The sequence below is a fragment of the Acanthopagrus latus genome, chromosome 13 (genome assembly GCF_904848185.1).
Source record: "Acanthopagrus latus isolate v.2019 chromosome 13, fAcaLat1.1, whole genome shotgun sequence".
In the NCBI taxonomy this organism is placed as follows: domain Eukaryota; kingdom Metazoa; phylum Chordata; class Actinopteri; order Spariformes; family Sparidae; genus Acanthopagrus; species Acanthopagrus latus.
The window spans coordinates 12,032,961-12,060,516 of NC_051051.1; the positions used below are offsets into that span (position 1 = coordinate 12,032,961).

Genomic DNA, 27,556 nt, shown 5'->3' on the forward strand with positions numbered 1-27,556 from the left:
TATTTACCGAGGTTAAACCCTTCATCGTGGCCCGTCCACAGTGTGGTCTTCTCTGAACTTGAAGTGAAACTCTCGCCAAAAAGCAAACGAGGCTTTATTTGCGATTTAATTGGCTTTAATTGCGACGAAAGGGGCACTTTTAAGATTTACCGTAGTTTCGGTTTTTTTGGGCAAGCTAATTTTCAATGGGGTGCTATTTTCAAAACACTAAGAAGGCTCGACACAACGTGAAACTTTACTCGTAGCATCATCAGGGTCTCTACACACAAGCATGAGCACTGAGAACAAAAATGAAACTATGGTAAATCTTAAAAGTGCCTCTTTCGCCGTAATTATGCGTTTACACGAAGGTTTGACTCATATTCAAATCGGTTGCTTCTTGGCGAGAGCTTCGCTTTGACTGGATTTAGGGAAGTTCTACGCTCCAGCAAACATAGCCTACCACTATAAATCTAGATGGCATTTCATACCACAAACACTCCAGCGATCCTAAAAGCCTGTTCTCGTTTTCCTCCTCTGCTCAGGGTGCTGACTTCGCACATAATGTAGCCAGAGGCCATGAATTAAGTGGATATTTAATAAGTATCAAGTGAAGTTTTTGAATTTTTTAGAGCGTTCCTCTTTGAAAATGAGAGCTGGAAACTTCAAAATCAGCCGCACAGCTTCACATGATAGCAGCAGCAGCTCAGGGGGACGGCATTGCTGTCATATTTATTGTGTCTTTTTTGAAATTTCACGTCCAGCCTCGACAGATTCATCAGTTCAGCGCGGCGTGAACAGGTAGCAACATCGGGTTGAGCCGACGTCTCTTGAAATCGATATTTAAACAAAACAAGGAAAACAAAACAGACACACCAGGGGAAATTAAGCAGCAGGGCCTTTTTATGGCAGCACGCGAAGCTTAAATGTGACCCGATTAGACAACTGAGCGCGGTGAAGGTGAGTCAGAGCTCGTGCGCTACACAATCTGCTACAGATACACTTAATCCTACACACCCTGTGCCGCCTTCTTGAAATCTGCATTGACTCACAAAGCAGAGTGACTTGCGAGAGGAAAGAGTCAGAGACGGTTTCCACCTGTGACTGAAGTCAAGCGAAGACAGAAATGCTTATCTTTAAAGACGCGTTAAAAAGACGACCCGACTAGAACTCCTCACCAACCACCATGTTTTATGACACAGCAAAAAATAATGATAATTGCACCTGTAATGGTAATTGTGTCAGGCATTGAAAATAACCAGCTATATGTAATCCTTCTGATGTCGTCTTTGAGAGACAGAACCAGCATATTTTGTGGAAATGCGCGCATGACATTTGGATACTTCTTGTGTAGAAATGGACATTTTGGGAGTGGATTCAACCCCTGGGACCAACATCCACAGAATATTTATGAGAAATGTGGGTGTATCTTGCAAAGTATCTTGGCTTGCCTGAAGACACACTGAGAATGGATGATAACGGTCCAAAATTTGTGGTTCTGGCACTGTCTCCCCTGAGGCAGCACTGATGAACCGCGTCCATTTTCTTTCAGAAATAGATCTAATCTGAAAAGAATTAAGAGCCAAAGAAAACAGAGACAGTAAGGCCAGCGGCAGGAAGAACATGTGACATGCAGAAATAAGCAACGCAATAAATGCAACCATGACTAACTCTGCCTTGATTTAGAAGATGCTTGAGGAAATCTAATAAGAAGTGTCTTTGTGCTGACTGAATGTGATTTCCTCTCCTTGACAGATATTTGAAGAAACAGCAGAGCGATGGAGGCAGAGGTACATCCACGAGTTCTACTGCTGCCGACTCCTGACTGCTGATGAAAGCAGCAGCTTCCCAAGTTCCAACTGTTTGATTTGTGCAAGCTGGAAGGAAGCAACTCATGTGAGTCAATGAGAGAGAAAGCTCTGGGGCAGGCGTGTGTGTGTGTGTGTGTGTGTGTGTGTGTGTGTGTGTGTGTGTGTGTGTGTGCGTGCGTGCATGAGTGTGTTATGTGAGAGGAACAGAGTGACCCATTGCTGCGCAGTTCGTAATGTAACATTCACACGTGAAAAAGTACGAGTGTTATATCCCTGCGGCTGCATCCTGATGAATGAAATGTAATTTCTCAGAGTAAAAGAGAGCAAATTAAACCATCAATCACCCTCGCTTTAAATATTGTTTGAAGAATTTTTTTATCATCCTCATACAGAAGTACATTTTATTTGAAAAAAAAAAAAAACAAAAACAAAAAAAGCACACACCAGCTAAACAACTAACAGTAACAATTCAAATGAGCATTCCCTGGAGTTCTTTCTGTGAGGATGAATGCTGAATATATATATATATACATTTTTTATAGCATGTCATCTGCCTGGCATCATATAAAGCCTGCAGAGAGAAGGCAGTCGCTCTGGGCAGTCACCACCCCCGTCGCTACAGTAACCAATGTCACAGTGACATGATGATGAGGCACTAGACAAGTTCTGGGGTTCTGTCCTCAATGAAGGTGACAAATCAGGGGGGAAAAAAGGAAAAGAAACACACAGGCTGAGGCAGAGAAAGGAAGAAGATGAGTCTCTCATAAAGTCATGAATGCAAGGTTAATTATGGACCTATAAGCCCTCTTTATACAAATGCAATCATTATCAGTAGTAGTATAGTGTAGAATGGGGGGTCTGCGTTTAATTAAAGCGGAAGGAGAAGAACCACAGGATTCAGTTCTCACCTCTCATGTCTCCTTCACACAGTCTGCTTTAGTACAGAAAACCCCAAGGCACACAACGTTTTGTTCAATCCAGTGAACACTTTATTTTCAAATGATTAAAAAAGTCTTGAGCGATTTAAGGAAACAACAGGTTTAAAGCGGGTACACGCAAGCATTCATATATGCAAAATAAACAGCTGCAGAATGGCATGTTAGTGCAGGCTCGCCATCCAAACTGTCACATACGCACAGTTTTGTTGTTCACACATCAAAAGTACAGTTTTCTTCTATCAAAAAATTCCTCCATCATAGATTCATTCACACAATCATATTCACCCAACTTCATTAAAAAAAACATGAACACACATTTCAGAGATACTACAAATATGTTTAAAAAATTTGAAAGAATTGTTCAACATTTTGGGAAAACTAACTAATATGTTTTCAGAAATTACTACTGACATCAAAAAGCGTGTTTGTCTGAAAGTGGAATGAACACAAATTACATTTTTGAAAAATTGCTGAAATGAATATCTTCACGGTATTATTATCTGTTAGACAGTTAAAATAAAGCTTAAATTGAGGAATCTGATAGAATTATAAATTCTGTGGTAAATGAATCCTTTGTCTTGTCTATATTCTTGGATTATTTTAGCCTTCTTTGTGTTGTTACCTGTTTTTGGTATTTTATTTTAGCTGCTGCCTTATTTTGTTTTGTTTTGTCTTCAACCTTTTATGTTGCAGTCATGGTCAGGTCTCCACCCTGAAGAGACTTAACTGGATAAATAAATAAATTAGAATAAAATAAAGTCAACTCTGGCTGGCACTTGCCTAATAGAACGCAGGTCATTAACATTTTTAATATTGCTCTCTGTAACACCCAATTGCCCCAAATGACAAACAAATTGACACTATAACAAATACATCAACACATGATCAATTTAAATCAATCAAACATGTTTGTTTTGGGTTTTGTTCAAGTTGGGTGGGGGTAAAGTGACAGCAGTGACATGCTCACATCAGTGTGTGCTCTGATACAATCCCTATAAGGGCTACGACACAGGAATAAAGCTGAGAGTGATGTCAAGTGAAATTTCTCCAGCTTCTATAGAAATTCACAGTTTCCAATTTTTGGCAACGCTAGCAGTGAGGTCAGTCAGTCGGACCGGAGCTTTCCCAATAAACAAACAAATGGATGCACGGTAATCTGCATGTCACTGGGAGCATGTTGCCACGATTTTCAGCTCCAAGGCCTGCAGATCCACTTGCTTGGTGGTAGACATTCTCTACAAGGGAGTGTTACAGAAATCTTTGGCCACTGCGGGGCAGGAAAAACTTTAAACAGGCCGTCAGCACAAACAACCATGCTCATTTTTATGGCTAATACACATCAATCTATTATTAAGTTTTGCATACAGCAAAGCCCTCAATGGCGCTGAAAATTCCCCTGTGGCGTGATAAGCCTTTTCCCCACAGACCATTACGACAGAAGAAACTGTTCACCAGACACCTCGAACTGCAATTAGTCTTTGATGCATTAGACAGAATCACAACGTAAAGTCGTGGGTCTGGCCTATATTCATATTCAGTTGGCCACATAATCAGGAAGTTAACATGGTAAACATGGTGTATGTGCCATTCAAGCAGCTGTTTGACAGAAGAGGTGCCACCTTTGGGCTCAGCGTCTGGTCCTATTATAAATCAATGTCTACACAACTGTTGCAGCTTACATGTCAGTCTGACTCAGTCGATTAGTATAAGCCTTCTGTTGGCAGACTATTTCATTTGGCATTCTCCTCCCCTTCGGCCATTTGTGTGTTAGCAAAATCTCAACAGAAAACAACAATACTAACTTCTGAGCAAGCAACCTGCACACTGAAAAGGCCGAGATACCCTAAACTAGTCGCTAACGGTTCGAACCTAAACAAACTAGTAGTTGTTAGCTTTACTTTTGCACAAATTTGGCCATTTTATTACCAGGCATGCTGGACTTTAAGCTGCTGAAGACGGTAGTGATTGGTTAAAAGAAATAAAATCAAGCGACAGTGTTTTACGATAGTAGGTGCAGCCACACATTTCTCAATCATCCAGCGGAGGTCAAAGAATCACAAGCATCCACTCAGCAAACTGTCCTTGCATTTTAATCGAGTCCCACTGCTCTGACTTGATCCAGCGTGCGGACCATTAAACAAAGACATCTAAATGGGGCTAAGCAGATTTTTGTGTAGCCGCAGGCTTGGGTGTCCATTCTTAGCCCCCCAACTCACAGTCATTTGATTTAATTGAAATTTAATTAGTTGATATAAAAAAAATATTATCAGTGCAGGATATCAAGGCTTTTAATAGTTATGTTTCAGGGCATGTTGCCTGTTCTACTGAGCAGATATGGATTTGATCTTTGTCTAAAGGTCGGCAAACCTAACATACCGTATACACACAGTGTTCCTACAGTTCGTCTCGTGCGTGTGTGTCCCGCAGCCAGTGCTTGTAGACAGCCACGGGATTGATGTTCCAGTGCTTATGGAAGGAGATGGCCTGTTGCATGGAGATCAGTGAGTCAGAGTAGTCATCGGGTCTGGCCTAAAATAACAAGAACAAGTGGTTCAAGTGTTGCATGTTTGTTTGCCAAAATACGTGGCAGCTTTATTTGTGTACGATGTTCTCCAGGGATTCCCGCTGCAGGAAACAATTTGACAACTGCTATAGGAAAGTCTCCCTTTTACAATGTACACTTCGAGAAGACAAGCATGAAAAGAGCATCAATAAAAGTTAATGTTGCATAGAGTGAAGTAGAAGTTCTAATCTTCACTTGCTCGCACTTATCACACCTGCGCATCTGTACAGTTCAAACAACCACTAAAGGTCATCAGTGGAGTTTGTGTGGCCCTATAAAAACATGATGTTCTGCGTTAGCATACAACTACGTATTTTGTGTGGCAGCAGTGAATGTGTTTCTCACCTGGTGGAACAGTGGACTGTGTGTGATGGGAACACCTAGGGCAGTGAAGCACCTGCCCAGCACCATGTCATCAGGAGCATCGTCGCTGTAGCAGCTACAGCCACTGGTAACTAGCCTGGACACCGCCGCCCTACTTAGCACCATCCTAAAAGCAGAAGGCAGCAAATAGACTATTGATCAGGAACAAACTGCCCAAAAATATATATAGATTAACTTATGTGTAGTTGTTTGACCTGGGAGGAAAAATAGTTTAAAAACAGTTTTACAGCTGCTTCTTTCACAACCAGGAAAAAGTCAAAGAGTACACCCCATGACGTAGTGATAGCACGGTTTGACCACTATGTCAAATTGTTTTCAAAGGCAGGCGATATTCGTGGGAGTTTGCAGAGCTCCCACGAACATAACAGTAGGCAGCGGCAGTTAATGTTTAGCTAATGTCTGTCGTGCTGTTACACTGACAATATACACAGACTTGATTGGTGTGTCTGTTTTTACCTAACAGCCCAATTTAAGCAAATGACACCAGGCGAAAAGTCGCTGCACTCTCTGTCGGAACACGCCATAACACTGAGATTCCCTTCACCCCTCAGGCTCACCCTCCTCCTCCGGTGGTGTAGCTGTATCCGTTCTGAACCAGGCCGTAGCCGTATCTCTCCCCCAGGCTCACCGCCTCCTTTGGGTCATAGCAACGCAGCAGGCGCCGCAACCTTGGTAAGCTAGACGGACAAAAATCAACAGACCATAGACTGTAGAGTGTGTGAAGACAGAGAAAACGCAGAGAATTTTCATCTCATTTTGCCTCAATAGAGTTTTCACATGACTCTGAGCAGAGAGGGAGGGACTCTGAGCAGAAAGTGAACACACCAGAGTTGATGTGTGTAAAATCTTTAGAAATGAATAAATTCAGTAAAAATAGATTTGAAAGTTGATGCTTTAACACACTAAAATTAGCATGACTTCTTGTCGCAGTTACCTGATGAGTGTATCATCATCAACAATGACCAGCCAGTCGGCCTTTGGCACAGCTTTGCTCAGGAACCGCCTCAAGATGGCAAACGTTTTTCCACAGTGTCCTGCAGGGAGACAACATGGAGACAGAAAAGTGGGGGGAAAAACATGATGCAGCACACACACACACACACACACACACACACACACACACACACACACACACACACACACTTGTTATTCAAACGCAGGGAGTTAACTGAGGTATAGAACAAAATGTGAAAAATGTCTTAAGCATATGCGTGAACTAGAGATCTTGTTTCAGGCATTAAACCAAAAAACAAATTAAAAAAAAAAACCCTGACTTTGAGACGAAGGAACTGCAAAATGCTAAAATGCTAATTTATTTCTGGGTTATTGGACTCACTCCTGTGGTGCTCTATTTCTCACATCCTGGAAAGTATTACATCATACACACGTCCATGGTGCTCAGAGGACAAATCCCACTGACTTTGTTTGTCAGTTCAAAACTAATGATGTTAACATTGTTACAATTTGTAGGAGGCTGTAAGATGGCTCAGCAGGTGTCGTTGCTGGGGCTCACAAGGTTGCAGCTGAGGCTTAGGTGGAAGACTGAAAAGTACACAGAGGGAATGAGGCAGATCTGTGCTGTAACGAGATTCATATATACAGACAATAATATGCGTAATACAAAGATAAAATCTGTGACTTTCACCTTCTCCCTGAAGCTGATCATTAGTACGGTTATTGTTTCTGGGTCTAGAGTCATTTATTTGCCATTTCACAGGGAAGAATAATGACTTTGTGGTTGTTGCTTTTGATATGTCCGTCCATGCACTGATCCCTCTGTCCGTGGAGCATGTAAATCGTGTGAGGAGAACAAGTCAAGACCATGAAACCACAATCCTCAAGAGCCTGAAGGACTCTCTTATCTCCCTCTTACCATGATCTGACACCTCGAACAAAACACAGCCCAATATAAGGAGATGGAGAGAATCAGCAGAGTGAACTATCACTCGAACTTCAGTTTGAATTGTATGATCGCAGAGGTGCTGAAAAAATGTGGTGATTGCACAGAAGAATCACAGAGGGGACAGAGGCTCTGCGAGGCTGCGGACAAGAAACACGTCTTCTAAATACGGACTTCCACAACATTGCTGACTAATTCTATTAATTCAAGTGTATGAGAAAAAGATATATTTAGTTATCAAGTCTATAAAACTATTGGTAATAACTCAAAAAATGATTAGGATCGTACAAAGAATTATGGAGCACTGTGAAAAATATTCACAGAATTGATTAACTTGTGATGAGCAGACTTCTCCTTAGTTTATCAGCACACCATGTCATTACTTTGTCTTTGGCACACTCCAAGCAATTAATATCTTAGTTAGTTATCACTTCATGTGTTGTGTCACCGCAGCAGAGAAGGGATCACTCTAAACAATTTATTGTTTTACATGCTGGCATTTCTTTTCAGTGAAACTATGCACAACTAATAAACACCGGACGTTATCTAGGTGTTATACCATTGGCAGCGGAGAGTAAGACATTTTATGGTCTGTTGTAATCTTTACTTGGACTCTAAAGGCAGAACACTTTAGCATTAGTCCGCAATCATTTCTCCATCATGACAGATTTCCATCTAGGAAAGGCAGCTCGAAGGTTTTTTTTGTTTTTTTTATGGCGTCACTTGTCCTGATCTCATTTTGCATCTTGGAGTTTTAGTTTCTTCGACAGCGATTCACGATCCTGGTATTTTTCTTGTACAAAATAAGCATGATCATCCATCCTTTATCACATTGTGGTTTCAAACTTCTCACAATGCGAATTGTTTGGCATGAAACAGCAGCCGCTCGCTATTCTTCTTTGTCTTCCAACTGGTGCATTTCCAGCGTACACCCACTAAATTAAAAAACCCAATCGTCCGGACTGTTTCCACCTTGGAAAGGAGAGACTACAACCAGGTAGCGGTCTGAAGGGAAAACCTGTGATACAACAGTTTAAATTAACAACAAGTAGGAGATTACATTAAATTTTAAGATAGTTTCCAGGTGTGTTAATAATTTTAGAGGTTAAGGGGCATATTCATTAGACTGGTGCTTATATATAGTGTCAAAGGGTCAGTACACTGACATTTTTGGTTTTATCTCAGAGGTTAACGGTTTTTAAAGAGCCAAACAGAGTTATCCAACTTGACTGGCATAAAGAACTCAGGGCCCCTTCTACATATAGAAGGTAGACAAGCTACATAATGATGGTACAAGATCAAAAGGGGATCATCAAGGTCAATAAGATGTATACTCTATGTACTTTGAATGTTTATGTTTCAAAGCAATCCACATAAGGCACTTAAAAACTGGAGATGTCAACCTCTGGAGATCTCTTGGACCATGGATGTCCAGAATGATGAGATATTTCAGTCTGAGGCATGGAGGTGGACTGACTGAACTGCGGTACCATCAGCTTCTTTGTTCTTTGGTGCCAGCCCTGGAGCTAAGCCGCAAGCTTGGCTAAAAATCTCAAAAGTCTACCCTGTGAGGTTCTGCACATTATCCTCTGGCGGCTTGTCTTTTAACATCCATCCACCTATTTTAAAGCAAACTTACTCCGGTCAGGGTTGCGGTGGCTTCAGGCGGCAACCGTTTACGCTTCCTCCAGCTCGGTGATTTAATCCCTCCAACATGTTCCCTGTCTGCCCTGAAGGAATCAGTGTAGGAACACTGCTTCTGATCAGCTCACCTCTCTCAGTATTGGGCACACCCAGGCTGACTGTGGGTATGGAGGCATCGAGGACATCGCTGTAAAACTCTAAAAACCCAGCGTCTTTCTCCCAGGTTGCTTTCACCACTGGCACTGTGAGGGACAAAGAGCGGAGGGGAATAGAGCGTGTTTACATACTAATGGAAAAAAGTCCACTAACTCTGAGGGGGGGAGAAAGTCATGAGACTGCATTTGAACAGGACACTGGATAAATACACTCACTGTATGCTGATGTGTCATAATCTCACTTAATTATTTTCTTATCCATGACAAGTTGGACCAATCCTACATTAATCTAGTCTCGAAGAAAACCTCTAACTGATGGATTATAAAGAGCGCGCTACTGTGTCGGCTTTCTTTGCAATTCTGAATTTAATCTGAATTTAAATTAACGGCAGAGTTAATCACACACACTGGTTTCTCTACTTCGGATTCTGCCGATTGCTTTTAAATAGTCTGTAACTACTGGCTCATTTAGACCCTGAAAACAGATGTCAGTGTTTTGGATAATTACTCAAACTGTGGCAATTTCCACACTCAGTCGAGATGAGGTTGTGAATTTAAACACATTTTTTTTACCTGACAGGTCAACGCGGGCTGAATGACCAGCAGACTGTTAAACAAGTGGCAGCAAACAAAAAAAAAAAAAGCAGCAACTGTAGTCAAACTTCTGCAGCTTAATGTCCTGTAATTAACATTGAATTTACATTTTTTTTAGATAAACACGGACCGAAATAGTAATAGTAGTTTTTGACACCTCAAGGTCCGTCAAACTTGTATCTCAAAAGTTGATGATTGACTGTTTGTTAAGAGTTAACAAATATTTCATGTTCATTTTGCATAAAGCTCGTCAGCAGATGTCTTCAGATTTTTCTTGTGAGTCATAATGTAGCAAAATATCAGTTGTGGAAAGTACTAACACAGTTCCCCGAATACTGTATGGAGGTACGTTGAGGTATTTGTACTTTACTTGATCATTTCCTTCTTATGCTATTTTGCATGACCAAGACCATGACCTCACAGTTGGAAACCCTTTCTACATAATGTTGCTTGCAGAACACACCTCGGTCCGTGTGGAATTTTTGGCAAGTTTTCACAGCAACAAATACGTCTTCCTTCGGCACTGGATCTCCCTAAAGAAAAAGACAGGAAGAACAACGTCAGTGTTCATTTAACTAGAAATTATGCACTGTAGTTATGACATATTAAGATGCACAGGTCAACATGAACACAGTGTGAGGTGCAACATGTGTGAGAGACTTATATTTCTCCTGTTTATATTTGTAATATCAGCATTACTGTTTTGTGGTGTGGGAAGTTCAACATATGCCAAACAAATCTTGCTTCTCCATTTCAGATGAATAAAATTTAAGATTTGATGTCGACCTTGTGACATATGCTGGTTTGTTTCTTGAGCCTTGTGTCGTTTACTTTGAAATGTGCTTTCGTTCTCATTGGTGTTTCTCTGTGTTCCACCTCAGCAAACAAATGCTGTGATCCTTCATCCCACTTGTTAGCTGTCCATTTGGTTTCCTTATAGCCTGCTGACTGACTCAGCCCTCTCATGCATGTATTTGTCTTGTTTGTCTGTTTTTGTTGGATCATTAAAGAAACCATGGGAGATGTCCTACATTTTCATCTTTTGATAATTACCTTAACTAAACTCTGGTCATGCCTTCATGAATTATGCATTTTATAACACCCCTCAGGACCAAGTTGATATATTTAATGTTCCTTTGGGCTGTAACAGCGCATGTTGTTTGTCTGTCGTGTTTACCAAAGTGCAAATGCATGCTCACAAATGCTCACACACACATATAAGCACACCATTTAGGAGCTGACCCTAACCCTAACCCTAACCCTAATTAATCCCAAAGAGTGATGAAAATGTCAATAAATAAGAGTTGTATTTACACAGTTCGGCAGGTAGGTTGTGAATGTCGTGGCACAGTTGTCTCTCATCTCCGTACAAAACTCTGGAACAGCTGTCAGCTGTGGACCATTCCCTTCCTCCCAAATATACAACGCGAGCTAGAAACAGACATGAAAACAAATGTAGGCAATGTGAGATGACAGTTAAAGGTGTAATGCGTGAGAATTGGCCACCTGTCGAAAGTCTTTACTCTTTGCTGTTGCTAGCCATCACTGTAGCCAACAATGGGACGGACAGAGGACGCTGTCGCCTCTTGAAATACAAAGTAGTATTAAGGGACAGCACGTGCCAGGGCAAGCTGTTTAGCATCCATGCTACACAATTTTAAGATATCTGACAAAACATCAAAACTCTTATTTCTTGAAATACCATTAATAATTTAATTTCCTAAATGTTTAGAAATATTGCCCATATCTTAAACATTGCACCTTTAAAACAATGATTTTGCTTTTACTCTTTTTCTTTTCATTTTAGGTCCCATATCAGACAGCTACAGCACTGACAGTCACTATCATGAACAAAAAACCTTAATCAATGTGTATTCAACCACAGATAAGTAAAACAACTAATTCTTGCTGCTCAAACAGTTGATATTTTTTAGATTTCCAGCAGCTCTGGACATCTTTATAATTCTGTCTCTTGAACACACACTCTGTAAGCCATATACACCTAAATAATAAACATTCTATTACTATGAACTTTATTTATTAATAATAAACATGTCAAATGGTAGTTCGCACTGTATTACCCACAAGTAATTTTAAAATCAAATTCAAAGACTCACACTGTGTATTTCAATTACATCAGTAGCTTTATGAACTATTGCCCTTGCTGGGTCTGACAGGAAAGTAAAATTAAAACAACTTTACTTGGACTTTGAATTTACTCTAATATTAGGAGTAATTTATAATTATTACAAAGAAAAAAAAAACTTGTTTCTCCATTTTAATTACTTCAACAGATTCTATACAGCCTGATAAAAATCAACCTCCTCACAAGGAAAGCAGCCAGAGGATAACACACAAGTTCATGAAGCTCCTGAGCGTTATTCTTAAAGTACCTCATGTTTCAGGTCGATGGTAAAATCGGACTTCAGCTGCTCGTGTTGGATCCGCTCAGCGAGTCTGAAACACATGGAAGAGAAAGATGTCCTAAGAGGAGCAAAGAACAGACGTGGGTGCTTCCATCATGCCCGCCGATAGGGGGGACAAATGGGTCTGTTGTCCTGGGTTGGGGGGGCAGAACTGGGCCCTCATTAAATTATGGAATATTTTTTTTGTTTGTTTTTTATTAAAATTAAAATTATTAAAAGGCCTATTTGTGGAAAAATGTCATATCTGAGTTACATAAAATTATTTGTTTTCTTTCCAATTGTCCTTGAAACAGTGGTCAAGAACCCCCCAACACAAAAATGGTCTGGCCACTGATCAAAATTTGATGAAGAGAGATCCAGCTGCAGTCAGGTGACAGGGAGAGTGATGCGGGAGGGGCCCGCTGCCCCGCAACGGATGGACAGAGTCAGGCTACCGGTGAGAGAGAAGAGAGAGAGAGAGTCACAGTGGAGTGGGAGGGGCCCGCTGCCCTGTTGGAGAGTCTGAGCAGGATGGATCAGAGACTGGTCACACACTTAATTTCAGCAATCCTGCATTATCTCCAACTAGAATGACCGACTCTGATTGAGTGATCTTCGTACGTGTGATGGCAAAACGAACGCCTTTCTCAGAGAGGGCAAAGGAATTGCCTGCAGAGGCAGAGGAGAGGAGAGGATCAGGAGAGGAAGAGCAGAGGAGAGGAAGAACAAGGGAAAAGGAGAGATCTGTGTGTGGGGGGGCCTATCTAAGATTATCTTGTCCCAGGCCCAGGCAAGACTGTCAGTTGGCCTAGCTTCCATACATGGTATATGAGAATGTACAACAGTGAATAAGCATAAGGGAAGTCCTGGTTTGGTTTAACAGTTTGGTTTGGTTTGACAGTTTAGTTTAGTTTAGTTTAGTTTAGTTTAGTTTAGTTTAGTTTAAAAGTGACAGTGCAAATGAATACAACACGCAGTAGCACATAAGCAAAAATGCCAGAATTAGGCTGCAGTTTCCAAACCAGATGTTAACCCGAAGGTTAAAAGGATAATTTACGGGCCTATACTGTTTAGATGAGTTCAGTGAAAAAGAAAGAAATTGGGGAACCGTATCAGTGACACACTCATACTCGCACATGTGCACACACACACACACACACACACACACACACACACACACACACACACCTGTGGAGCAGTGGTGTGCTGACAGCCCAGCCTGCCGCAGGGTCTGGGTAACCAAAGGAAGCGGGGTCCTCAGAGAAGGCATAGTGGTGGATGATGGAGGCGTCGTTGTCATGGAGACGCTTACCCAAAAACCATTCCTGCCAGTTGCAAGAAGGGGCACGAGGTAGTGCATCAGTGCAGTAAAAATACATCAAGACATTCATTTTGCTAAATCGGGCTGTATTATATACATTATATAGTCAGGGTTATGGGAAGATATTTCACCTCTTGGACTGGATATCTGCTGAGGACCTGCAGCAGAGCAGACAGTGCGACTCTGGTTTCCTCCTCTATGAAGAAAAACCAGGATGCCGATTGGCCGTAAGTGTCAGAGAGACTGGAAAGATCCACAGGAAGCCATTAACTGCATGCCTTCATTTCCCCGCATGGGAATCATTTCATTAAATTGAAAGATATTGAATCTTTTTGACACTCACCGAGGAAGTGCAGGTAGGACACTCCAGTCCCCTTCATACTGTGACAGCTCGTGGAGGAGAACAACAACTGGATCCCCCTGTTTGAAACAAAACGACTCAGTTTCACCAAACACTGTTACATTGATTTGTCGGCATCCTACAGTCAAATGAGGAATACAGAGTGAAAACTCTGCTGAATACAAACTTGTGTGTCTGAGGTTGATGTGTGACAAAAGTCAGTTGGTCCAAAGATCAAGTCAAGTTGAGGCAAGTTCCAAGTTAAGTTGCTGTGTCCCAGCGCAGGATCCATTTATCATGAAGGCAAAATAAAAGGTATTCATGTCTGACAACTAACGATATTATTGTCCAACTTATTTAACCAGTTCAAAATGTCTGACAAAGAAATCGAGTTTTTGGTTTTCTGAGATACAGGGAAATAAAATTAATCAAAAAAAAACAACAAAAACACTAAATGTCTAAATATCTAAAATGTGTCCTCACCATTACTTTGAAAGGGTGAACTACTGACGACCAGACTGAAAAAAAGACAACAAGGCTAAACTTAAAACATAAAATGAGTCTCAAGTTTTTAAGACTCTTAAGTCATTTATTTTCTGTTTTACACATAAAATTTCACCTAAGAGAAAGATACTGGTGGATGATGGTGTTAGTTTTTTACCACTAGAGGCCAGTGAATATTGGCGATCATCTCCCTGAAGGAAGACAATGAGGACTTTACACTTACTTAACCCCCTGGAGGAAATGAGGCTGCACTGACACTGACAGATGGCACATGTTGAGTAATAACATCTGTAATTCCAGCTGTGTGCGCTCTTTGTGGTTAATAGAGTTTCAATTATTGTTTGGACAGAATGAGGACAAAGACAGGGGGAAGGAGCTGATTCGGAAGCTGCTGTGTTATGTGACTCGTGCAGAAGATCCCACAAAAGCCCTTCCATCCAGCTATTCACACTCAGATGTAAAAGTTAATGGGTGCGAAACAAAGTCATTACTGCTTATTTCGTTCGGTGACGTCCATTATTAACTCCGGAAACCAAAGAGTGACCAAGAGCACAGTCAATGGTTCTTGATTTACAACAATGAGGAAAGCTATCCCAGGCTGCAGGGCACCAAAAAGGGATATGAAAATGTTGCATTATGCTAAAATAATGGGTCATCAATGCATCCATTTGTCTCTGCAAGTACATCTGACTCTCCTCTGTCTTCAGTCTCAAAACCCTTGATTCAGCTCATCACTCCGGCCTGAGATTCATCACTGGTGAGTTATCACACAGTAGCATCTTGCATGGAAAGGCTGGGTGGGTATCGCTGACAGAAAGTTGTGGCAGGAATTGTTGTTAATTTTTCATTATTAAGTCCTTTATGGCAACATGCTATCACTTCGCTGTGAAACTGGTCCCATAGTCATTTTTTGACGTGCTCGAGTGATTGGCTAATGCTCAAAGTGCTGTGCAAGCTAAACATTAACTTTGAGAAAACAGCATTTAGTTTTAGTTCTGCACAAATCTTACACACGATCCATTTGACCTTCTAATCCCTTTCCGTCCCTTTAAATATGAAAAATAATTAAATAATTTCCCAGTCTGGGATCAATAAAGTAATTCTATTCTAAACATGTTTAAAGTTTTATTCTTTTTTTTCTAGACGATTTCTTTGTCTTGGCTGTTCTGTTTGTAGGGGTGGAACTAATTACAACTACTGCAAATTACTGCAATTAAGTCTTTTTGGGGGCATTTCTATGAGTATTTTGTCTCTAATATCATAAGTTTTTAATTGTACTTGTACTTCAGTACAGTTTGAATTAATATCTAAACCTTTGATCTGCATATCTGGAGCCAATAAGGCCATCCACTCACCAACGGGCCAATGAAAACACTCACATGGAGGCGAAATGACCACGGAGCAGAACAGAGCAGAGCTGGGAGATAGAACAGAAACCTCTTTGAATGCTAATTTTGATAACTGTACTTGTATGTACAGATTTTCGATAGTCTTTCCACGGCTGTCGTTCTGCTACAAACACAGCCCGTGTGCGCTATGTTGCTTCTAATAAAAGATTTACTAAAACCAAGGAAGGTCATCATTTTCGTGGCTGCAACATCACGTCAAACTTTCATCAATCTTTACGTCTTGTCCATCTTTTTACCAGTGATTGTTCGACACTGAAATAAAGGTTGTGAATTTAGTTCCTATACAAAGGGAGAGAAGCCGCTGTCAGAAAAAATCATGGCATATAATACCACCATAACCCCCATAAAACATCTTACTGTTGTACATACTGGGATGTGTATATGCCATTTTATTGCGCTTAAACTAAAGCAGTCAAATTTAATAGTCCTGGAATAAATTGTATCCTTGTGAAGGTTTACGAGGACCGCTATGACGATACTCTGAGTGGACCATGACAACACTTACTGTATCTGTCTCATAAAACACTGTATTGTTTCCTCTCTTGGCGTGTTTTTATGATCTGCTGCAGGTGTAATGGTGACCTGACGCCTGCACTCAGTGCCAGTAACAAATAAAGATCCATGTGATATGGCTGTAACAAATCATTTGTCTGAGCTCTGGTTAAAAAACAGTGTTAAAAACCTTTAAGTGTCACCACATCACTGGGACAAAAGGTTTACATTCAGTCGAACAACAAGCTGTCACCATGTCAGAGTTTGCAAGTGTCTGTCACAGTTAATTCCCACCATCAGTCGAAACTAACACCTTGCTCAACTTCAGTGAAAAAAATACATTAAAAAAACCACATGACACACAACCTGCCCTCTTTCGAAACTGTTTGCCTCAATCAAGGCCCATCTAGCTGTAGTAAACCCGCCTGTTTCAGGGTGTTTTGGATGTGCTTGTAAGAATCTATTTCTATATGCATGTATCAACCTGGAGTAAATAAGAAAAATATGGTCCACATATTTACATAAATAGCTCAAGTGACTTAAAAAAGCGAAGTTTATTCAAGAGAGAATTAATTAAATCTGTTAAGTCCTGGTTGGTTGGTAGATTTTCTATTACAAATCTGCGTTGCACCACATACTTTTTCACATGTGATGTGATGTCTCACTGATGATCCTGTGGTTTCCTGTGAAAACAGGAAAGCAGCTGTCTCACAGTCTCTGGTCGACGCTTAGCTCAGTCGACGGTCAACTGTTGTAGTCTTTACCGACTCTTTGAACAGATTAGATATGGCTAAAAGTGCACCAGGAACGGCCTCCTATCTCCTGCTTCTCACCTCTATTATACAAGGTAATCCTGGACCACACCTGCTGGTTGCTAATATAACACACCAGCAAAGATGGAAATATTCACCATGGGTTTGAAATGCGTATTGGCTTCTCATGTGACAAGCTTCCTCAGTAATATCAACTTTTCTTATATCGTATGTTATCTGATTTTTTGCTTGACAGGGTCCCAGGACGTTGAGGTGTTCCATTATAAAAAGATGGAGGCAGTGGTGGGCCAGGACGTTGTGTTACCCTGTACTGTAAATGGCCGTTCTGATCTCAAGCTTGTCAGTATTGAATGGAGTAAGAATATAAATGAGTTCACAAAGCTGGCTGTGTACAGCCTAAGCTTTGGAGTATATCTATTTTGGCCTAACATCAGTATGCAGATTGAGGACAAGACATTGGGCTCCAACCTACACCTTCCTGAGGTGTCAAAATGGGACAGTGGTGTTTATATTTGTGACATCATAACCTTTCCTCTGGGCACCATCAGGAGAGAAACACAGCTGGAGATCCAAGGTAAGATGGAGGCAAAGACATGCAGAGCCATACCTTCTTTCTCCAACCAGAGGCTGCAGTCTGCACAGGATGATGTGCAGTAACTTTTTCATCTAATTGTCCGTAGAGTGCTGTAGGAATGAAACTAAAGCCCTGTCCTAAAACCAAAACATTTTCAACTTCCAGTTCCCTTGTCGCGAAATTGTCGCAAGTCTTTTTAATGGGTTTTTGCTTTCAACAGCAGGGGTTAACAGGGACATTAAATGTTGTTACTAGTCTGTCTTTACCAGTGGACTTTTGTTGTGAACAGTTCGGTCTGTGAATTTACAATTCACAGATTAGTCAATTCATAGCATGGTGAGGGTAAACTACTGTAATAAGATTCTGGGTGTTGTCAACATTGCAGTAATGCAACTGCAGTGTAGTTTGCTAAAAGCCTAACACTGGCTTTTTACTTGTGGGGATTTAATTTACACTCCACAAATCGTGCTCATCTGTGAAGATTCCTTTGCTGATCAAAATGTCTAAGTATCATGAACTTGTGTTTTACACGGAGCTTTTTTCTTTTTTATTGGCCGAGAGAACCAGGGCGATGCTAACTTCCGGGTAAACCTACAAAAATATGTCATCCCTGCGGCACTCTATTTCAAATACTTCTTGTTGCTTCTGATTAAATCAGAACGCTGGTCCTCTGCCAATGACAGTTGTTATTTACTTCTGGGCAAAAAAGTAGCAATTGTAAACAACATATCAACAGTAAGAGCTTTGTTTGGACTTCAAGTTGAACAGAAGAAACTAGACTAAGATGTAAGTTTTGGCTCTGGGAAATTGTGAAGAATTGCCATCACATCTTTCAATTATTTTACACAAACTACACAATAGATCTTGAAAATACTTTGAAGATTAAACAATTATGGGAAACCTGTTATTTGCAGCCCTGCTGACAGCAGTCTTCGTGTTTACCAATCCGAATCAATGACATTTTCTGTCTTTTAGATGTTGATGTTGGGTTAATAATCTGTGACGCTAACAGCACTCTTGAGGTCCATGCTGGAGAAAATGTGACCATTCACTGCACAGCGCTCCCGAACGTGCAGTACAGGTGGACCAAGGTATGGGAAAACTGATTACTTCTGACGTCAAATACTCCTTCAATTTGAACGGTATTCATGTGCTACATAATCTTGTTTTGCCCTAGAACAAGAAACTGCTGTCAGAGAATGCATCCCTGGACCTGTCGTGGGTGACTGATGCTCACGGAGGGGCTTACACACTGACTGTCAACGCAGGGAACAAAAGTCTGCACAAAACATTTAGCATCTCAGTGCTACCAACAACCACAAGCTTACATACAGGTGAGCTTCATTTCCTCACTGCTACTCACACTCACTTTCAGTGTTCCCACAGGGCTCAATTTACAATCTAGCGGAGGGCCTGAGAGACTGAATAACTTAATAAACCGCAATGGACAGTGAGCTGATACTTGCCTTTTGTTATTGCAGTGAAGATCACTCAATTTTTACATTACATAACAGAAGGGAGAGATGGAGATGTAAAGGATTCCAAAGCAACCAGCCATGTTTTCATTGCGTCGTTACACGATGCCTTTCGAACATCACAAGTCTGAATGCAAGTCTGCAAGTAGTGCTACCTTTAGACGTAGCCGGGCCAAATGTTTGGCCTGGTGTCTAGTCTTACAATCACTTCAACAAATCCAATTATTGGTCAGAAAACCCTGTCTCACACTTTAAACGTGTCCACTTCAGTCACCACAAGATCAACATGGGCGATGACGACTCAACATACAGTGGATCCAGAGGTCACCTCCTCAATATTCCCAGAGAACTCCAGCACCCTGGGGAGCATTATGGAGAACTCCAACAAGCCTGGTGCAACCCCAACCCTCATCACTAGAAATATCCCTGACATTGAAGGTAATAACGACTTAATATTTCACATTTAATTCATCCATGTCGACAAATGCTCACCTCCCATGAAGGCAGCATTTCAAGGACAGAGTCTGATGATCAGGAATGCATCATATTTGCTCTGCTGCCAGCATTGTGTGGGGGGAATTGGGTGAGGAAAACAGCTGCTCAAAGTAAACTGTTTCAAAGCAGAAAATAAGGGTTAAATGTTGGACAGGCAAGTTTCCCTTGAAAAGTACAGATGCATATTAGCTGCAGTTTCTCCGCCTACACCATCTGCATCTTCATCACATGTGGTGGCTTTACAGGCGCCAGTTTTTTCAGCCTCAGGCCAGCTCGCCTTTTCAAGGTAGAAGTATTGTTAAATGGAGTCTGGGGCTGACCGGCTGAGGTAGAGGATTGCAGGACACACAGGCAAAAAGTTTCAAAGTTTTATGTTTATCATCAATATTAACTGGAGTCAGATGGCTTTCACCAGAGCAAGCCGGTAAATACATCTTAAGCTGTTGCTGTCCTCCAAAATTACACCCTTCCTTTCTCAATATGCTCCTCAGATGCTGATGGTGCATGGACTCATCTGTTGCTGAGGTCAATCATCGTTGCAGTGCTGATACTGATCATTGTGGCTGCCTTCCTCTACACAAAACAAAGGATAAAGCGCAGGTGAAGCTCTCGTTACCTATCCATTAAAGCATCCTCTACACCTGCTTGCACTTATTCAGGGTCATGCAGCAGGTGAAAAGTCAGCGGATCCAATAGATAAACATGACCAACAGCAACTTCATGGACGCAGCCTACTCTCTCCCATTGCCACGAGTCGATAGTTGTGCTCTCTCTATAGGATGAATCTGCCAGTGCCTAATCCTCCAGTCAAGTATAGAGAGGCAAGACACAGTAGCTGTGTTTACACAGAGCCTGATAGTGTGATTATAAAAATTTTCACCTCAGTCAGAATAAACAAGCCCAAACAGAACCAGATTTCAACTGGTTGCATTGGAGGAGATTAAACCTAAACCTAAATTCTGTTTTCTTTCAGCGCATGCCCAACCACCATCTTGACGTAAATGCAGTATTAACGAAGATGGCGGGCTCTAACATAGCATACCACCATCTGCTGTATCACAGTGTGCAGACACTGACCTTGTTACGTCAATGAAAGTAACTTCAAGATAAGATGTAAAGATGTGGAAGCAGGGTATATGCACGAATCCTCAAGTTATATTTACAGCCTTTTAAGACCTTTTTTAAAGTCCCTTTCCATACATTTTAAGACCTCATCGCCACTTCGAGTTACATCAGCAACACACTTTAACTTACATTGACTATATATTGATCGTAAAATAGCTAATCTGAGGGGGGCTGAGGTTATCGATGGGGTAGAAAATAAATAGTTCTGCTACGCAAATTTGTATTATTTTTTCCAAACACACCGTTTTTTTCATTAAATATTTCAGGAGCCTATAATTTGTATTTCTTAATTAAACTATTCTATTCTGTTTTCTTTCCGCTTAATCCGTGGGGGTCAAGGGATTTTGCCACTTTTTCCCCCCCCTAAGTGGTTTCGGGGCTTACTGGGGCCAAATCCAGTTTTACTCAATGGGCGAAGGCCAGGGTACAGGACTTTTACTGATGAACTTTTACAGGGGGGGTGGATGGGGGAATGGATGGATTTTCTGTGTGAAATTTCCATCTTTACTTCTTTTTATCCTGTTGTACTGTTATCTCTATTACTGTTTTATAATTCTCTGACAACTTCTACCTGAATGTATGACTGCTCGTTGCAGCTGCCACGCACGGTCATTTAACGAGCTATGAATGACAAAGTGGAGTTTGTTCATTTCATAACCACGGCTCGAGACCGATGTTTCTCGACGTTCTCACTAATTCCATTATTCTTTCTGTCTCTCAGGGAGAAATTGGTGCGTGAAAACACCTCAAACCACCTCATGGCTTCAAATCAAAACAATCATGATCATGTCAGATTCAATCCCTGCTCTAGCGACATCGCTGGTGAATCATCCTCTGATGTGTGACTGCAGAGGTCTCCTGACTAAAGATAGAGACTCAGAGGTTGAGAGCGGGGCTGCACGATATGGTCGGATAGTGATATTGCAATTATTTTGACAGATGTTGCGACTGCAATGTGATTCGTGATTATCATGGCAAATTTCATTGTCACTGAAAAACTAGTATAGTCATGACGATGTGGCACTTCCCCCAGTCTCTTCCAAACAAACAAGATTTATTACAACTGGAGAAAAAGCTTTATAGGCCAGAGCATCTCTGCAGCATAACAATATGTTATTAAAAACACTCTATTGTAACATTTTACCGTCATAAAATAATTGCAGTTAGTGCCTGCACTTAGTCATATATTTCTATTATTTTGCGAATCATTGTGCAGCCCTAGTAGAGAGACGACCATGACTGCAATTCAGGAATCACACATCCAAGCATCATCATTCTAAAACCATTGTGAACGTAATAACAACTTCATACTTTCTGCCTTAAGAATTAATCATATCTGAAGTATGTATCACAGTTCACATTTTCTGTACTTGGGGGAAATAAAAGTTTTCAAACATCTTCTATCCTTTGTAACAGTCTAAGACACTTTGTATTTCATTTAATATCTTACTGTAGAATTCCACAGAGCCCTGCTGACTGCCTTCTGCCTGTTTTCCTGTCAGAGATCTGGAACGAAAACTGAGGTTCTGGGATGAATCAAGCAGTGTCTCTTTATTCCACAACACCCTATCCCACCAAAGGGAAATCAACAATTCTGTTCATCTACTACAGGCCGTCACGTCCATAAGCATGTCATCTCATTTCACTGTGGTTAATAACAAATACGTTTTCACAGCTCGGCAGGCATGTATTATTAAATATTTACTGTGTGAGAGAAGGAGGCTCCATGACAAGGAGGACACCTATTGGCACTAGTGTAATACCACAGCGATGCAAAACACCAAGTAAGACCTCAAAAGTCACTGACGGAAATTAACTTTGAAGCGGCCTGCAGCCTCTTAATTGTGTTATTGCCAGCGCAGCACATTTCATGTACATTAACGCAACCCTTTTCAGCCTTTAATGGGAACAATAAACAGTATTGCTGCTGATAAAATTGCCCCATGCACTGAGAATGCTCCTGCTACCTCATCTGTGAATATTTCTCCCTGAGTCACGTTAAGATTTATTTTCTTTGGCAATAGTGGTCGTTTGTCAGCGAAGACAAAAACTCCCACAGTCACACATTACTTTGTGGTGTCATCAAACTACATCTTTTGTTTTCATCGTTTTGCCCCTCAAAGCAGCAGTTACATACCATGCATTTAAGTGACCATACAGATGGTTTTATGTCTTAGCCCATTTACTACAATTGATGTACCGGTACATACTAACACTAATTGCTCCTAATTGTCTAACACGAAATAAACATTGTGAAAGTTGAAAATAATAATTGCTAATAAAGTATCAAGTAATGTCATGTATGCTGAAATGTGACAATTAGCACTTAAAACAAAGTACAGTTGATGGGAATATAAATAGCTCTGCAGGTATCTGGCCATAAAACCAAAGTGCTGGAAGAACTGAGATGAATGTCTGCATCAAATTTCATGACAATCCATCCAATACTTGAGTAAATAACTTATTTTTTCAACAAATGAGTTTTACTGGCCTGCATTATTACATGCACATGTGCTGAGCACAAAAAAGATCAGGGTCAAGATCTCGACTCCCAGTGTATTATCCCTACGAGGGAAAAGTGTCCGCCAATGAAGCCATCGCCTGCCAGATGTTACCTGTCCCAGTTCGGCTGCCTGCTGCAGAATCTCCACCCTCCTCTGTTCACCTTGACGGGCGTGGTAGGAGTTCCTTTGACTCTGGATCACAAACACCACCTCCTCCAATCCTGAGAAAACACACAGAGAAAAGGTAGATGGGTGAGATTTTGGTGTGAAGGTGGATCTTTTCATTCAAACACCGCATGTGTGCACTAATGGCGTGGTGGTGTCATGGATCAAATTCAAATGTTGCTGTGGACAAAATGTCACACCATCTGCAGTGAAATCGACTCACTCACCAACAGAGCTGTATGCAGCAGACTCCTGGCGCTCTGCTGCCTGTGGGGAGTCAGAGGGGTGCTGGTTAAGTCTCACACACACTGCTGAGCCACTTGATGACGCATAATCACATCAAATATCATGAGGACTTACATGACCTGTGTGTTCATCTGCAGCAGAGGGACCTTGACAAAAAGCAACAGCGTTATCATTGTCAAGAAATGGTCATATCGCACTGCGCTATAAAATTTTTGCTAAATGAAATCCATTTATATGAAAGTGTTTCTGTCAATACACTAAGCAAGTATAAATATCCATATCAATGCAGGACAACATTTTAACATTGTGACACATCAGTCACAGTGTGAAAATGATGAAGCAAGAACAGCCCGAGCGGTAGGAGAATCAGCAGCAGGAGCAGTGCGGTCCTTCTTGCGCAATCCTCTCACTTCCTCTTGAATCCAGGAAATCTCAAAACAGACACTGCAACCAGGACAGCTGCAGTTGCTGCCCAACATGTAGGATTTGTGGTGGTAAACATATCCCACTTAGCGGAGTCAACAAGTGTAATTGTGTGCAGAGCATCCAAATCGATGCCAAGTAGAAATTTGGTCATAGTTGTCCTCTAAGGAATTACAGGTAATGTCAATAATGTGCTAATTTTGGTGTCAAGATGCAACAAACACAATTTATTACAATCTTTTACACTGACAAATAAACAGTCTGAGTTCTAATAACAGAATGCCTAAAATAATAGGATGATACAGAAGAAATGAAAGATTTTGTCATTTATGTAAGGGTAAGTACCTGGGGGGGTGAATAACATGTTTTGTATGAGTGTAGAAATACAGGCTAGGTCGATAGCTGAAAGAAATACCTGCCAAAATATCACAGACTGATCATCCAAGGTCGTACATAACCTAGGTGCATCTTGTGCAATAGGTCGATGGTTGTTTACCTAAGTGCTGTGTTTTTGCTGTCTAGAATAAAAAAAACATCTGATTGCATACAATGAAATATTTTTGGGTGCGTCCATCCTGTTATCTCTGTCATACTGCAGTGGATTGCACATCAAATGTGTTTATGGCTCTATAATTGGTACTCAATGCCGACAGGCAAAGTCATAGGCACGCAGCCATCTATTATGGTGATCTCGTTCATTTCCCAACAAAGCCCGCCCATCTTACACCTGAGCAGAGGTCCAATTGGCTAGCCAGGGAAAGAATGTGTGTAGAGCTTTTTTTAAAAAATAAATAAATAAATAAATAAAAATAAAAATTAAAAAAAATCTGTGAATCTTTTTTTTTTATTTTAGAAAGACAAAAATGAAATCACTTTTAAAGCAAATGCAAGCTGATAACTGTCCAAAAGTTGTATGCCCAAAGCTAATGCTCGAGTTATGAACAATATGAAAAGTGGACCAAGAAGGGAATTTGTTTTATTACAACTCGTCCAAATGGGATATAACTTAATTCGCAACTATCTTTTTTCTTCAATTAAAGACCTCTATGTAATTCAATTTATGAATATATTTCCATATGTGTACATTAAAATAGCTTTGCCGTGATATTTTCTTGCTTTGCTGCCACTTGTTTACGTTACAAGCCTGCCAGGATCACCTGCGCTTGTTTGTAGTGCGTCAAGTCACTCTAGAGTAAAACATCAGTTCCTGTTATGCATTTCAAAACAGACCATTCAGCTAATATGTAGCACAGCAAATACAACGGCGATGTAGCTGAATAACTACACTTGGTGATTTGTAATTAAATCGTCCATTTGTACATTTTCCAAACTGTGGTGCACTCAATTTACCCTTTATATGATGTTATTAACTTTACTTTGAAGGCCACATTGAACGAACTTCCTGTATTTCGGCCACTCTGACGCTCTCGGTGCTAGCAGTTTAGCTAACACGTTAGCTGGCCCAGCAGGGCATTGACCCCACTTACCAAGCCAGAGAAGAAGCACGGCGACCAGTTTGCATCGGTTAACCACATCATGGGGTGACATGGTCCCCGCCGGCTGCTAGTTTTCGGTTGAAATCACCGTGTTTTCATGGCGAGGCGGAGAAATTGGTTAGCTACATTCCTGCACTGGCTGAACTACTGTGGTCGACTGGAGTGACTGTACGTGTGGAGCTTCAGCGACCTCTAGCGGACACTCCATTAATAGGTCACTGCCATGACACACTGGAGTGTAGTACATCTCGATAACACTGTGTCCTGTTCTCTCTGATATCACACAAATTATAATATAAAAGTACATTTTTTTCAGGCACTGTTTTAAACGTTCAGCTACAGTAAATTGGCATCTTTTAAAAAATATTTGAAATCCACCTACACCTCAGATATGGCATAGATTTATTCATGTACACCGTACGTTTAAAAACACTAGCATACAAGCAGTATTACAAGAAAACACCGACAGAGCTTCTCTCTAATGAGTACTTTAAGAATACCGTCAAGGATCTCATTTTCATCCACCGTAAATGTCTAACTGAGAATTACACACAGTGTTTCCCAGAAACCTATTAAACTGTGATCACAAGCCGTTCCTTCAGGTTTCTAGTCCTCAAACAGGGTTACAATCTATTACAATACCATTGCCCAACATGAACATGCAGCTTTTTATTTTCACATTGTGCAATATGTTATATTGACATCGTATATTGTTATATTGACATCATATATATATATATATATATATATATATATATATATATATATATATATATATATATATATATACGATTGACATCGTATATTGTTATATTGACATCATATATATATATATATATATATATATAGTTTTGCATTTGCATTTTGTGGTTTGTTTTTATCAGTCTGTTTTTTGGTTTGTATATGTGGTTGTGCTATAACAGCAGTTTAAGAAAGGTGTGTATTTAATTTAATCTGACTATACATGTATGCCACGCATGTTTTAAACAAAGGAACCAATAAAACAAACCTGGTGGGGTGGTTTCTGTGTTTCTGTGTCATCCTCAGGCTCGGGTCCTGGGAGTTTGAGGGTTCTACGCAGTATCTTGGCTGTTCCTAGGACTGCGCTCCTCTGGACTGAGGCTTCAGATGTTGTTCCTGGGATCTGTTGGCTCTACTCTCCCAGTTTGGGAGTTACTGCCCCGAGTGCCCCCACTACCATGGGGACCATGCTAGCCTTGACCTTCCACATGAGATGAAGCCGATTCATTAAATCCACATCCATTACCCTTTTTAAAATTTAGGGTGTGTTTTAATCATACCAAAAGTCTGACAAGACATGGTAGACATGTCAGTACTTTTAGTGCAAAGTTGTCTCAGAAGATTTTATTAACCCGGACAACTCTGTTTGAATACGAGAGTGCTTGAGACTTATAAAAGTCAACTTAATGCGTTTGACAAAAACATCTCAGGTCAGACACGCCCAAGGCAAAATGAGCAATGGTCAGTGGAGTGGATTTTACATGGATAATCAAATGATACCATAAAAAACGATAGACTGTAGCATTTATCTGATTAAAAACAAAACATTTTTCAGGCTGTATGATATATGAGTGGAAGGTTTGTTGTTGTTTTATTTTTACAAGACATTGCAATAAATATTTGATGTGTTTCTGAAATGCCTTATCTTTAAATTCACCCTGCACACATAATGCTCGTCACCTTTAATGTCATTAGAAGACTAAAACCATCTAAAAAAAAAAAAAAGAAAAGAAAGAAAAGAAAAAAGAAAAAAATATTGTTATTGTAGATCTATGACCTTCCACACACAGACACACAAACACACACACACACAGAGTAAT

General features: G+C 40.7%; 2 protein-coding genes across 2 annotated transcripts; one reads left to right on the forward strand and one right to left on the reverse strand.

Moving 5' to 3' along the window:
- Window positions 1–2,746: 2,746 nt before the first annotated feature.
- On the reverse strand, window positions 2,747–25,903 carry b3glctb (beta 3-glucosyltransferase b). Its single transcript, XM_037119539.1, has 15 exons — window positions 25,707–25,903; window positions 23,911–23,942; window positions 23,778–23,817; window positions 23,497–23,606; window positions 14,038–14,114; window positions 13,826–13,937; window positions 13,562–13,698; window positions 12,362–12,425; window positions 11,283–11,399; window positions 10,432–10,501; window positions 9,348–9,461; window positions 6,610–6,709; window positions 6,233–6,352; window positions 5,637–5,781; window positions 2,747–5,257 (listed from the first exon to the last, which is right to left on the reverse strand). Exons 1-15 carry the CDS (start codon window positions 25,765–25,767, stop codon window positions 5,123–5,125), a joined length of 1,434 nt encoding a protein of 477 aa, XP_036975434.1. The 5' UTR covers window positions 25,768–25,903; the 3' UTR covers window positions 2,747–5,122.
- On the forward strand, window positions 17,138–23,266 carry LOC119031214 (nectin-3-like protein). The gene is made up of 7 exons (XM_037119540.1): window positions 17,138–17,286; window positions 17,448–17,786; window positions 18,762–18,877; window positions 18,964–19,120; window positions 19,532–19,699; window positions 20,248–20,356; window positions 21,603–23,266. Exons 1-7 carry the CDS (start codon window positions 17,226–17,228, stop codon window positions 21,724–21,726), a joined length of 1,074 nt encoding a protein of 357 aa, XP_036975435.1. The 5' UTR covers window positions 17,138–17,225; the 3' UTR covers window positions 21,727–23,266.
- Window positions 25,904–27,556: the final 1,653 nt, after the last annotated feature.